This window comes from Caretta caretta, chromosome 5, assembly GCF_965140235.1.
Source record: "Caretta caretta isolate rCarCar2 chromosome 5, rCarCar1.hap1, whole genome shotgun sequence".
Taxonomy (NCBI): domain Eukaryota; kingdom Metazoa; phylum Chordata; order Testudines; family Cheloniidae; genus Caretta; species Caretta caretta.
The window spans coordinates 109,271,712-109,284,904 of record NC_134210.1 but is presented as its reverse complement, the minus strand read 5'-3'; the positions used below and the strand labels follow the sequence as shown (position 1 = coordinate 109,284,904).

The following is a 13,193-nucleotide window of genomic DNA, read 5'->3' as shown; positions in this document are numbered from 1 at the left end:
TGGATGCATTTTTCACTAGGAGTTAGGTTTGAGTAAGGACTGCAGCATTTGGTCCTCCTTAAATATATATGGACCTTCAGAATTTGGCTAAGGTGAAAATGCAGAATCAAGCTGTAACCCAGGCCGTTAAGCCAGTAGAAATGTATAATGAGTAATTTTTACTTGAAATATCTATAAAGCCTTTTAGTATAATAATGACAAAGTAACACAACATCAGGGGGAGGGATAGCTCAGTGGTTTGAGCATTGGCCTGCTAAACCCAGGGTTGTGAGTTCAATCCTTGAGGGGGCCATTTAGGGATCTGGGGCAAAAATTGGGGATTGGTCCTGCTTTGAGCAGGGGTTTGGACTAGATGACCTCTTGAGGTCCCTTCCAACCCTGATATTCTGTGATCAGTCACCTTGTCCCCTCAGATATGTGTACACACACAACTGATGTCAGAGTTCTAATGAGAGGTGTGCACACACAGCCGAGAGGATAGTCTGGCCTCAAAACTTTATTTATATAGCTTCTGAATTAACAAGTGAGTACATACTAGGGCAAAATGCGTGTTTTCAGTTGAGATGTAAACTGAATGGAGAAATTAAAATCACAAGAATTACAGAGCGGATTTTAAGACAAAGGAGATATGGGGAGGAGAAAGTGTTTTTATAGTCATGGCTGATGATGTGGTTACAGACAGTGGAGGCAAATGGATGGTGTGGATTGATTTCCAGGAGAAAGAGAGAAACAATAGAATCATTTGTTAGGGTGCCCCTATCTTCTTTGTCAGTGTTCTATACTCTGTCCTTCATTTTTTAACTTTTGTCAGAACACTGTCATCAGTTACACCCATAAAACTCCAGCAAAGTCATAGGAAGTTCCATGAGTTAATCTGAGGGCAGAATTTGGGCTCCTAGAAGCAATCTTTCTAAAGGCTGTGGAAGGTCTTAGCTGTGCAACCACAAACCTTCAACTAAGAGAGCCCTCCAGAATGCTCTGAGGATATAGAGGAGTTATTGTTAGTCTCACAGTACATCATTTCTTACTAGGCACAAGAGGAAGGTAGTAAAATAGCACTGGAGCTCATAATTTTACTTTCCGGCAAGCTAGAAGTTTGAAGACTATGGTATAATCCCAATGTGATGTTATATTTTAGGTGAGTGAAGGAAGTGGCAGCCTGTCATCATTCAGTTTCCCACCTTCTGGTTCCAACCCATCTGAGGGCTTTGAAAGTGGTCTTAAGAAGAATGCGCGTAAGATTCATTTGGTGCCTTTAATATTCTATATCTAAAACTTCTCCCCATTATCCTGTGTGTGAATCAGTAGCTGAGGTATCTTTTGTTTGTCTGAAGTGCTAGATACTCTTTTGAACTGTAGGCATAAAAACAGTTCCTTGTAATTCAAGTCCAAAATGCTGATAGGGCAATTATTGTAAAAAAAAAAAAAACCCACATAGGTATCATTCTATAACCCTTTATAAGCATAACTGTGGCAGTTTGTCATACCTTATGTTGTATTATAAGAACGCAAGTTGTTAAATCAGAGATTCTCATCAAAAGTAAGTATATCTTCCATTCAACTATCTGATGCATCCCACATGTGAATCTGTGGACAGTAGCAGATTTTGTGTAGTTAAATCAGGAAAGATGAGTAACAGTTTTCTCATGTTTAAATTACAAGGAAGTCATTATTGCCCTAAGTCTGTTTTGTTAATTGCTCAGATTGAATAAACCTGACCGTCTTTATTCCAGAATATATATATTATTCAGAAAATGAATGACTGGGTATCTTTTTTATTTTTGTGTAAAATACACCTAGTCCCTCCCATCTCAAAAGTAGTTCAATCTTATTAATGTAATGAGAGCAGATGTCCAGGCATGTTATTATAATAGAGCAAAAACTAAAATCATTATAACTGTTTTTATGGCTATAATGGAGAGCTTACTTTAAAATCTTACCGAACCTTTTATATATTTATTTTTATCGTTTCACAGTATCATCTGAAATACAAGGATTAAGAACGGTTGAAATAAAAAAGGTAAGTCATACTGTAAAAATGTACAGGGAACTGGAACCCCTCATCCGCTATAAATTAGTGTATTTACAACCACCGCGGCTCTGGCCCTAGATTTTTACCTGTTGGAGAGAGGTAGTGCCATGTCCTGAGACTTGTAAAAGATATTTTAGGTTTTCATGAACATATGTCTAGTTTTGTTAGTTAATCCATTTTATAGAACAAACACGCTATTGGCAGGTTTACATCCAGCCCCTAGGTTTTCCAGCTGCTGTGGGGATGTAACACATAGGTCCCCATAATATCAGTCTGAGTCAAGCATCTAGATTCCTGTAACCTACTTTGAAAATTTAAGGGACAAAGAATTAGCATGAGTTTGAGCCATATTTTTATTTTTGTCACATTGAGTTAAATCCAGAGTAAACAGAGTTTAGGATTTACAGTCCCACTTTTTATCATATTTTTCTTACTGAATCATTTTCAGTTAGGATGTACTTATACTATGACTATTTTTAACTGTACTGTATATTTAATAAAATCATCAGTATACAGATTCTGAAATCAGTTTCTCACACCAGTTTTACACCTGTGCAGTTCCATTGACTTCCTGACTTATATGCAAATATCAGCAAAATCAGGCTCTTTTATTTTTCCAGTATTATTTATTGTTTCAATTGGCTTGACATTCAGGGCTTTTCATTGCATGGATTTATTTTAGCTACTTTATTCTCTCTGTCCCTTCTATAAATAGCTTTTTACACTGTGCTGAAATGTTATTTTGAACTTTCTAAAGCTGTTACTGCTGTGTGTGTCATACAGCAGCAATACACTAGGAGGAGTATGCTTCCTCTTTCTATATTTGCAGTGTTACGAAAATAGTGTACATCACCACAGCTAGCCCTATTACTTACAGATACAAAATCGGTAGATCCTCTTCTTAAAGCACAGGCCTATAACGGGGCAATTTCAAATCATGGCCGCTATTTGAGTGCAGTGACAGAATCTGCATGCTCAAAACTCAGTTTGTTCATATAAATTGAGCTCAAATAGATTTTGCTCATGTATAGTCTGTCATTGGTGTGCATGATTGATAGGCCTGGTTATAAAATCAGGAGCAACTCCCCTGAAGTCAGGGAATTGCATAGGTGTAAAAACAATGTAAGAAGGGGTGTGTGTGTGTGTGTGGGGGGGAAATCAGGCTGCAAAGTGAAACCAATTTCATGCAAATGTGATACATACACATGTAATTTGCACTACACAAATGGCAGCTGGATTGAATCATGTCTGAATTTTTTTTTTTTAGCAGAACTTAAGCTAAACAGCTTTAGGTTGAGATTCTTGATTCTTTCACTGTGGACAAGTTTGCTCTTTTTTTCATCTCTTTTATTTCCCCTGAGAGATGAACATTGTGCAAGGGGAGTTAAATTGTTACATGGCTTCCTCAGTGCTTGTGTCATTGTTATAAAAGCTTTGGGTGAGTCTACAAGCCAACACTCCCGCCCTACCCCACAGTATCACCTTTACTAAACCTCATTATTGGCTACGCTTTCCAGTCATTGGTGCGAGGGAGCCTTATTCTGCCCAGTGGTTATCAGTGGCTTCATTCTGCAACTTCAGCAATAAGGGATCTGTATAGTAAAAAATCAAGACAGAATAGCCAGTCAGATGTCACATAGGTGTGAGCTCAAAATGCCTGCCAGGCAATCTACAGGGCAACAGTGAAGGTAGAAGGAACAGAGATTCGCATCTTCTTGGTTAGAGTAAAAAATTCTCAGTGGTAGTGAACCAAAACAATTCATTGTTCCTTCTCCCATTACTATTTTCCATTCTCCCGTCCCTGTACTCTGTTGCTTGCTTACTAGCACCTGTACACGTTCTACGTTTCAACTTTATTTTTCCTTTTTTTCTTCCTGAGAAACTATTTTAAAAAACAGGGTGCTTTCTCCTACTTCTCTCGGTGAAGTTTCTTGTGACACACTATGTGAAAGACCCTTCATGAAGACAAACTGACAAGTTTTGAGGAATTTGCAATAGTGGAATGAAAGTGAAGAGGAGTAGGAGTGCCATATCCCCTCCCTGTACATTGACCTGGAGGAATTAGGACTGAATTCTTCATAAGTGAATAGTTATTTTTTCCATTCATTGGTTTTAGGGTGCCTGTCTTAAGACACTGTAAAGAGGCCTGGCTTTGAGGGTGGGTGTTCAGTGCTGTCTGAAAATCAGGCCCCTTTAAGAGGCTTTAAGTTGGATACCCAAAATCACTAGTCAGTCTTGAAAATCTGGGCCTAAAGGTAATTGTGTATTTTCTCTCAAACAGTATCTTAATCTGTTTTCCTTACTGTAACAGGGTCCTGCAGATTCCCTAGGAGTGAGCATTGCTGGAGGAGTAGGAAGTCCCCTGGGAGATGTTCCCATATTTATTGCCATGATGCACCCAAATGGAGTTGCAGCTCAAACTCAGAAACTCAGAGTAAGTTAATTGCTAAGAAAGGAGGTTGGTAAAAACGCTTAATATGATGATGCTGAATAAATTACTCTGCCTTGGTCACATAGTAGAGCAGGGGTCGGCAAACTTTTTGGCCCAAGGGCCACATCTGGGTTGCAAAATTCTATGGAGGGCCGGGTAGGGAAAGCTGTGCCTCCCCAAACAGCCTGGTCCCCGCCCCCTATCCACCCCCTCCTACTTCCCGCCCCCTGACTGCCCCCCTCACAACCCCCAAGCCATCCAACCCCCCCTGCTCCTTGTTCCCTGACTGCCCCCTCCTGGGACCCCCTGCCCATAACCACCCCTGGAATCCCCCCCCCGTTCCCTGTCCCCTGACTGCTCTGACCTCTGTCCACACCCCCGCCCCCTGACAGGCCCCGCAGGTCTCCCACACCTATCCAACCGCCCTGTTCCCCATCCCCTGACCACCCCCCCGTCCCCCAGAACCTCTGCCCCATCCAATCGCCCCTCTGTCTCCTGACTGCCCCCTGGTATCCCCTGCCCCTAACCGCCCCCTGCTCCCTGCCCCCCGGGACCTCCTGCCCTTTATCCAACCCCTCCGCTCCCTGCCCCCTTACCATGCTGCTCAGAGCAGCAGGACTGGCTTATTGGAAAGCCCGGCAGGATCAGCAGGTCAGAGCACTGGCGGCGTGGTGAGCTGAGGCTGCGCGGGAGGGGCCGGGGGCTAGCCTCCCCGGCTGGGAGCTCAAGGGCTGGACAGGACAGTCCCGTGGGCCAGATGTATCCCGCGGGCCATAGTTTGCCCACTTCTGGAGTAGAGCCACATGGTGTATTCACTAGCACTTCAGGCCATGCCAGGAATTTCTCCCATTCAAATCAAGAGTACAGTAGTTTTAGATGGGTTTAGAGTACAGTAGTTTTTTTCACAAACATTAGCAATTGGGGAGAAAACCTTAAAGCAACCTTGGAACATGGAGCCAGCATGGCTTTCAGATACCAAAGTGAAGAGCTTGGTGGAGAAAGTTAATAGAGAAGTGTTATTTATCCTTTCACACAATACAAAAACCAGGGATCACTCAATGAAATTAATAGGCAGTTGGTTAAATACAAACAAGAGGAAATACTTTTTCATACCACACACAACTGTGGAAGTCATTGCCATGAGGTGTTGTGATCACCAAATGTATAACTGGGTTCAAAAAGAGCTGGATAAATTCATGGAGGGTAGGTCCATCAATGGCTATAAGCCAAGATGGTCAAAAATACAACCCCATTTTTGGGGTTGACCTTAAACCTCTGACTACCAGAAGCCGGGGGGGGGGGGGGGGGAAACGGGTGGATCACTCTATAATTGCATTGTTCTATACATTCCCCCTAAAGCTCTGGTGTGGGCCACTGTCAGAGATATGGTTAGTCTTGCCCAGTATCCTGAGCTATCCCATACGGCAGCTCTTATGTGTAGATAAATAGATCCCACATCTGTACTGATTATTGGCACAGCAGTCAGCAGCCTCCCCAATGCCTGCAGTTATGCGATTTATTTTACATCCTTCTGTTAGTTGCTTTTCCTGCAGCACATTCAACTTACCCATCTCTGTGTGTAGGCTATTCTTGTTTTGTACACCCGCTGAGTGCAAAATTGGTATGAATTAGTGTATTACCACTTGCAGCCATTTATGTCTGGTTTAAGACCAGTTTGCATCACCACTGAATGTGGCCCATGTATTCCCCTGAGAGTTGTACTGGATTATTCCAAGCTGCATTTGAACGTGGGGGACCTGATGATAATATGCTACATTGGTCTGTCTTCCCAGAATGTGTAAATGTATGACTGTCGTCTACTGATTGAAATATCAGAGGTATGTATGTGTTGACTTCTAATGTCTAATGACAGCTATGCAATCTATAATACTGACATCTCTGTAGTGTATGTGATTATATTATCCATAAGTAGATTCAGGTCTTTGAGGATATAAACCTCAATAACTACTACAGAATCAGGGCTGTTTCACCAGTTATCACTAGAGAATTATGACTTGCACTGGAAACAAAGGGCCAGATTCTCAGGTGGCATAAATTGCTGAAGCTTTATTGAATTCACTAAAGCTGCATTGATTTAAATCAGCTGAAGATCTGGGCCAAAGACTTTCTTGTATCTAAGATCAAGAATATGCTGTAGACAGGTGGTAAATATTTCCTTGATACTATATATTTTTTGCAAATCCTGCTAGCTAGATCCAGTTACTCAGTTCAAGTATTCTTCACAGAAAGGATATCCTCTTATTTTGTGTTGTAAAAATGGCATGTAGATCTTGGTGACATAGCTTCTTATTAATGGCTAGCTCTTTAATTTTCTCTTCTGTAGGTTGGGGATAGGATTGTTAATATTTGTGGAACATCCACAGAGGGCATGACACACTCCCAAGCTGTCAGCCTACTGAAAAATGCTTCAGGCACTGTTGAACTGCAGGTAAGGAGTTTCTCTGCACTGATGTTTAGAATGCACTTTGCAGTTTTGATTCTGAGGCTGAAAAACCAAAAGTAACACACAACTGCCCAGTTCTGAGGAAAATGTAGCCATAGAATATAGGGGGTTGGAGGGTTATGTTGTGCAGTTTTCACATCCTCTCCATATTTTGCTCCAAAGTTACCACTTAGTCTTATTTTAGCTGAAAGGAAGAAAAGTCTCATTCGTTGCAAAAACCTGTTTTGGTCATTTCACCTTTGTAAATACTGTGGTGTTAATCATGGTGGGCTCAGTTGTCCGAGCGTCACCTTCCTCATTTCACAGCTATCTACAATATGCCCTCTCAGGTGGTGGCCGGAGGAGATGTAAGTGTCGTAACTGGTCAGCAACAGGATCCACCAGCTTCCAGCCTTTCATTTGCAGCACTAACCTCAAGCAGCATCTTTCAGGATGATTTAGGGTAAGTGCATCTATTATCCTTGATGGATCCTTTCTAATTGGGTTACTGTAAGGCCCACTAGCTGGGACTGCTCTTGAAAACTGCCTAGAATTTGCAGCATGTTCAGAGTGAGGTGTCCTGCCAGCCTAGTCATGACTGTCACAGGAAGCAGAGAACTGGGCTCCGTAGGCCACATAGGACATTCTGGTTCATTTCAGAGTACAATTCACTATGCGGGTTTTGACCCAGAGAGCTATGGTACAATTTGATTGCAGCACCGCAGAGACGACTTCATTCCTTGTGTTGTACTTGAGATTAGCTGAAGTACTTAAGCTAATTGCCCCCCTGGCTTAAATGTCAGGGCATTTTAAGTGAGTGGCTGTTGACTCTAGAACTCACTCTCCCTGCCAGTCCATCAGAGCCTGAGTTTGTTGACTTGTCGGGTATGCTGGAAGGCACAGCTGTCCATTTACTGCCCAAGAGAGTGTTTTGGGGGCTTCATAAATTTTGATAGGTCGCCTGATTTCCTGGGCCAACACAACCTCCGCGGTGGTTGGGGTTTTTTTTGTTCTTGGGGCAGGGTGTTGGTGTTTTAATTTTATACATAATTGTACCTGCAGTTTATTACAGACACAAACATTATTTGATATTTAAATACTTGATGTGTGTGCGCAAACAAGTAGTTGGATGCCTGTCTGCTAATATTCCCATCCTGAGTATGAAAATATGGGCACAGTTCTTTGTGGTTGAAAAGTTAAATTATTTCAAAGCAGACCATCACTAAAAATCAGCCCACAAACTTCTAGGTATACAGTGTATATTATCTACTGGAGGAGTGGTGAAAAACATGTGATTCAAATTGTAAGTTCTGTAGTTCTTTTAGTCTGTCAAAACATTGCAAATTTATAAAAATACAAGGCCAAGCAACAGAAGAGAACAAGAATGACTAAACCAGACTTAGGAATTGGTTGGAGCTATTTTTGATTTTCTCTTATATATGAGTTTTGGGGGAGGGAGGGTTTTTTAAAATAATGTAGCTTTTGTGGGGTTTATTTTGTTTCTCTCTGAGCTCCAGGATACTTACTTATCTATAGGTAATAAGCATCATTCAATTATGCAGTGTATTAAATGACAGAATGAATAAACTTCTGCAGACAGAAAGTTAAATACCATGGAGAAGTTATGAAAGGAAACTGTAAATAAGTAACCAGCCTATGGCATTAAACAGGATTACAGTGGTTGACATGAACTGAAGTATTCACTGCAGTATACTTAAAATCCTATGTAGAGTTCTCAGCAAAGGAAAGTTTAAGAGCCTCTTTGCTGAACAATCCACATACTGAACTGGACATTCACAAAAGAAATAGGATAACTTCTTTTCTCTGTTGTAGGCCCCCTCAGTATAAGACCATTACTCTAGATCGAGGACAGGATGGTCTAGGCTTTAGTATTGTGGGAGGATATGGCAGTCCTCATGGAGATTTACCCATCTACGTTAAGACAGTATTTGCAAAGGTAAGTGCACAGGTGTAAAACTACTCAAACATTTCAGTGCTCATGCTCAGCAGCTGATTTATTAATATGGCCTGGGGAAAAGCCAGTGGGTTCTGGACTGTTTATTTTAGTGTTTGTCTTCTCCAAGCAGGAATGCAGATACCATTTTAAATTGTGTCTGCAGTTTGAGGCTTTAAGTAAACTGGGTCCAATTTTCAGAATTCCCATTTGCTCCCAGCAAACATTTGGATTTGAGGTTGTAATTTAGTTGTCCACTGTGGACAATTGCACCCTCCCCTTCCCCCATTTAGTTTGCATTCTCTTCAAGCAGTGCTTGGGATTAATTTGAATTATTTGCTATGAATATTGGAATCAAATATAGGCCAGAAACACTGGATCCAAATCTTAACTTTGGAGAAGTTCACATCCTCATCTGAACTTGGTGTATAAAGCAGGCCTGAGTCAGATAACCAAGTTGGAAGACCTCCATACCTTGACGTTTAGGTTCAGATCTGGATTCGATTTCTAATTTGAATTGTTGAGAACTTTGCCAGCCAAACCAAGATGGCTGAAGGAGTTTAAAAATTCCATAGATCTGACTTATAGAATGTATGTAGTACATCGTTCCCATGCTGTAAATTTCATTCCACTAATAAGGTGATGAGGACTTTCATGAATCCACCTGGTTAGTTTGCAAAGTGGAAACTTTATGCAAAAACCTATAGGCAGGTAGAACCAGCACCTACTAAGGACAAAATGAGCCTGGGTTTGTAATAGTGAAAACTGATCAGCGTAGCCTTTCTCAAGCAGAAAAGTTTAATGTGTGCTGTATATTGAACCCATCTTACTAAGACCCTCTTTAGATTTCTCTTTGAACAGCTATAAAACCAGGAGTTTCAGAAATGCATGTCTGCAGTTACATGCTGTTTAATTTCAGGGTGCAGCAGCAGAGGACGGACGGCTGAAGAGAGGGGATCAAATCATTGCTGTCAATGGGCAGAGCTTAGAAGGGGTGACCCATGAAGAAGCAGTTGCTCTTCTAAAAAGGACAAAAGGGACTGTCACTCTGACTGTTCTCTCATGAATTGGCTGTCCAAAGAATAGGATCAACAAGATCCCATTATCTACATTCCACATAGCAAAGTTTATGTAGCCATCTTACTATTCCAGCTTGACCAGACTGTTACATCACTGAAGAAAAAATAACACTTAATTGTATTTTTGAACACAGTAGAAGTATTTGTCCTACTGTCGAATCACTGGGATGGGCTTATGTAGTCTCTGGCAAAGACTTAAGGTTTTTTATTATTATTGTAATGAATACAGTGATCCACCAGAACATGAAAGTTTACATTAGTAACCGCATTGCAAAACTGGAATGTTTTGAATATTTGAGATAGGTGTGGGAGGGAGAATGTGTGCACTAAACAGTCAAGGGGGAAGGAGATAACTAAGGATATTTAAAAAGCAGAAATAAAGTCACAGGAGGAACAACAGTTGAACAAAAGAAGGTAGATGGAAAAATTAGTTAGAAAGTCAGTGCTGCTAATTCCATGCTCCAGAAGCAAAATAATGGAGAGGTAGGGTTGGTTTTTTTTTGGTGCTCGGGGGTTGAAAAATCCACTTGCAGGAAACTTTCCCTGGTGAATGAGGGAGCCCTACTGCACCTGCAATATCATAAGGATTTAGGCTTCTCTTTTAAAGTAGTGAAGTTCCTAAACTTGGTGGGTGTGAAGATAATGTTCCCGATGTGAACAGTAAAATGAACACTGCCCTCTTCCTAAGTTTGCAGAAAGGCAGCTCCAGTGTCACTGCTGCTCAGAGCTTCTTGAAGCAACAGCACAAATTAACCACTCTGGCTAGCTTCCGGGTCACTAGTCAGAGCCCAGTGGAAACAGGTGTGGAGTCAATTTCATGCTGCTGCGATTGCTCTAAGCCAGTGGTGGACAACCTACGGCCCACAGGCCACATGCAGCCCATCATGGTAATCTGATTGCAGGCCGTGAGACATTTTGCTGACGTTGACCATCCCCAGGCCTGGCTCCCTGCAGCTCCCAGTGGGCGGGAAAGGCAAACTGTGACTGCTACTGGGAGCTGCGGGGAGCCATGCCTGCGGATGCTCAATGCCAGTAAAAGTCTCGTGGCCCACAATCAGATTACCCTGATGGGCCACATGTGGCTCACCACTGCTCTAAGCAGAAGCAGATACTGAAGACATTCAGAGAGGAGGAGGACCCAAAAGAAGGGATAGAGGAGGGGTAGAGTAATAAAGACCCCCCCCCAGTAGAGAGGAGTCCAAAAGTAGGGCAAATGATAGAGGTTCCTCTACATCTTCACCCTAGTCAGAAAGCATGCAGGAGGGGAAAGGATGGGCAGAGAAAGAAGTCCCTTAGTCCTTCCAGCTGCTGGAAGGAGTTCTAAATTATTGAACGCTTACAAGCCAGACACTGATATGTAAGATGGAGCCCTGTAAAGATCTAGGAACAATGCTCCTGGCTTCTCACTATAAAGTGTTGTCCCTGGACCTTACTTGTGGATTCCCTAACGGTCAGTTTCCCCACTTTTGCCTCATATGTATCTGCTTGGTCAAGCCCCATCTGTGATTGAACCTTGTCACTAAATACAATATGTCTTTAAAACCTTTAGAGAGGAAGAAATGTCAAAGGTCATGTGAGCACTGGTGTTCCTTTAGGCTAGGGTGCTGCCCACGATGTACATTCATGTAGCTGCAAGATTGCATATTGACCAGCAAACACCTATAGCAGCTGGAGCACCATGTCAGTTGTTTATAATATTTAATTATTGAGTTCTAAAGCGGGGGCACATTCAAACTGTGCTAGAGAAATATGCAATTTTACTGAGTGAAAAACAGCAGGGTTAGGAGTGTTTGAGAGCTACTACTTGTGAATTGATAGCTAAATATAAGTGGATTAACTAAAAAATCCCTCTTTTTCAATAATTATTTGAGATGTTACAATACAATAGGCTAAGAAAAACAGATGGTGCCAGTACTTGAGGCAACTGGTGATGCATTATTAGCCTGTACTCATTCCAGTGTAGTGTGTGAAATGCCTAAGTTAGAGTATGTAAAGTCTCTTCAAATATTATCTATATTTGTAACAGAAGTAGTGTACAGATATTTTATTATTGCCTTTGTGTCTAAATGCAGGATTCAAGAAAATAAATATGAAGCTGTAAGTGGTGAATTAATAAAGTTACAGGTGTATTTGTGGTTGCTTTGTGATGGAGTTGTTTTTTCCCATTATTAAAGGGTTGGTATTAGGCCCACAATTTAGGTTTTGTAAAATAACATCATCAGATTTAACAAAACTGGGATTAATGCTATAAATGCATCAAGGATTCTTTTAACTTTTCCACTAAAAACTATATTTAAATGTTGCATAGCTGCATTCCAAACACTGCAGTACTGTCTTCCAGCTAATTCTGGAGAACCAGACATAAAAACTGACTAGAACAGAGGTTCTCAAACTGTGGTCCGTGGACCACCCATGGTCTGCAAGCTCCATTCAGGTGGTCCGCGGATAGTTCCCTCTAAGATGCGCTCCTGGGCGACCGCACATGAGAGAATGAAGGGCCACCCACCTAATTAGTGGAGCTGCGCAGGCATGGCTCTGCTAATTAGGTGCCTGGACCCTGGAAAGGATTCACAGGTAAGGTGAGGTAGTGGCCTTGGGGGGAATAGGCAGTAATTGGGAAGGGGCAGTGGGGTGAGAAGAGGGAGTGGGGGGGGATTTGGGACAGGACTGCAGTGGCCAGAGAGGGCACATCCATCGCATTAGAAAGGTAAGACTAATTATTATTAAAATATGAGTTGTGTGCTTTTATTTGTAGAACAAACAAAGTTGTTTATTATTAGGGTTTTTTTTATATAGCGCTTTTATCCAAAGCGCTTCACAATAGTTAGCTGGCGGTACAGACAACATTTGGAAAGATCATTAAGTAGTCTGCCAAGACCCTCAGCAATTTTCAAGTGGTTCGCAAAAAAAGATGTTTGAGAACCATTGGACTAGAAGTAAATGTGAAATTGGCAAGTTCTTTTTCTCCAAGTTGTCAAATGGAAAAATCAGTGAAAATAAAATTAGATTAGGGACACAGGAATTGCCAGAGCAGTGACCCAGCTAGACTGTCTTTGACCATGGCTATACTGCTTCCTCAGAGAAACACACAAGATACCACATAGTGGACAACTATGGAATAATTTATGCTGCAGTGTATACACCAATCACTGATGGCAAGGGGCTGATTATCCAGCCAAACTTTTTTTTCTCTTTCATCATTGTGTAGTTAACCCTATCTAACGTAATTGGACTCGGTCCTGCAAGGTGCTAAG

General features: G+C 41.7%; 1 protein-coding gene across 17 annotated transcripts in view; it reads left to right on the top strand.

Moving 5' to 3' along the window:
• Positions 1-12,074, top strand: part of MPDZ (multiple PDZ domain crumbs cell polarity complex component) — a 133,931-nt gene extending 121,857 nt beyond the window's left edge. For all 17 annotated transcript variants that reach the window (XM_048849872.2, XM_048849859.2, XM_048849857.2 and 14 more), the window contains 7 exons: positions 1,139-1,235; positions 1,977-2,020; positions 4,344-4,466; positions 6,808-6,912; positions 7,257-7,369; positions 8,740-8,863; positions 9,780-12,074. In XM_048849872.2, the coding sequence (XP_048705829.2) occupies positions 1,139-1,235; positions 1,977-2,020; positions 4,344-4,466; positions 6,808-6,912; positions 7,257-7,369; positions 8,740-8,863; positions 9,780-9,926 (753 nt within the window). In that variant the 3' untranslated portion in view covers positions 9,927-12,074. The remainder of the gene's footprint in view (positions 1-1,138; positions 1,236-1,976; positions 2,021-4,343; positions 4,467-6,807; positions 6,913-7,256; positions 7,370-8,739; positions 8,864-9,779) is intronic.
• Positions 12,075-13,193: the final 1,119 nt, after the last annotated feature.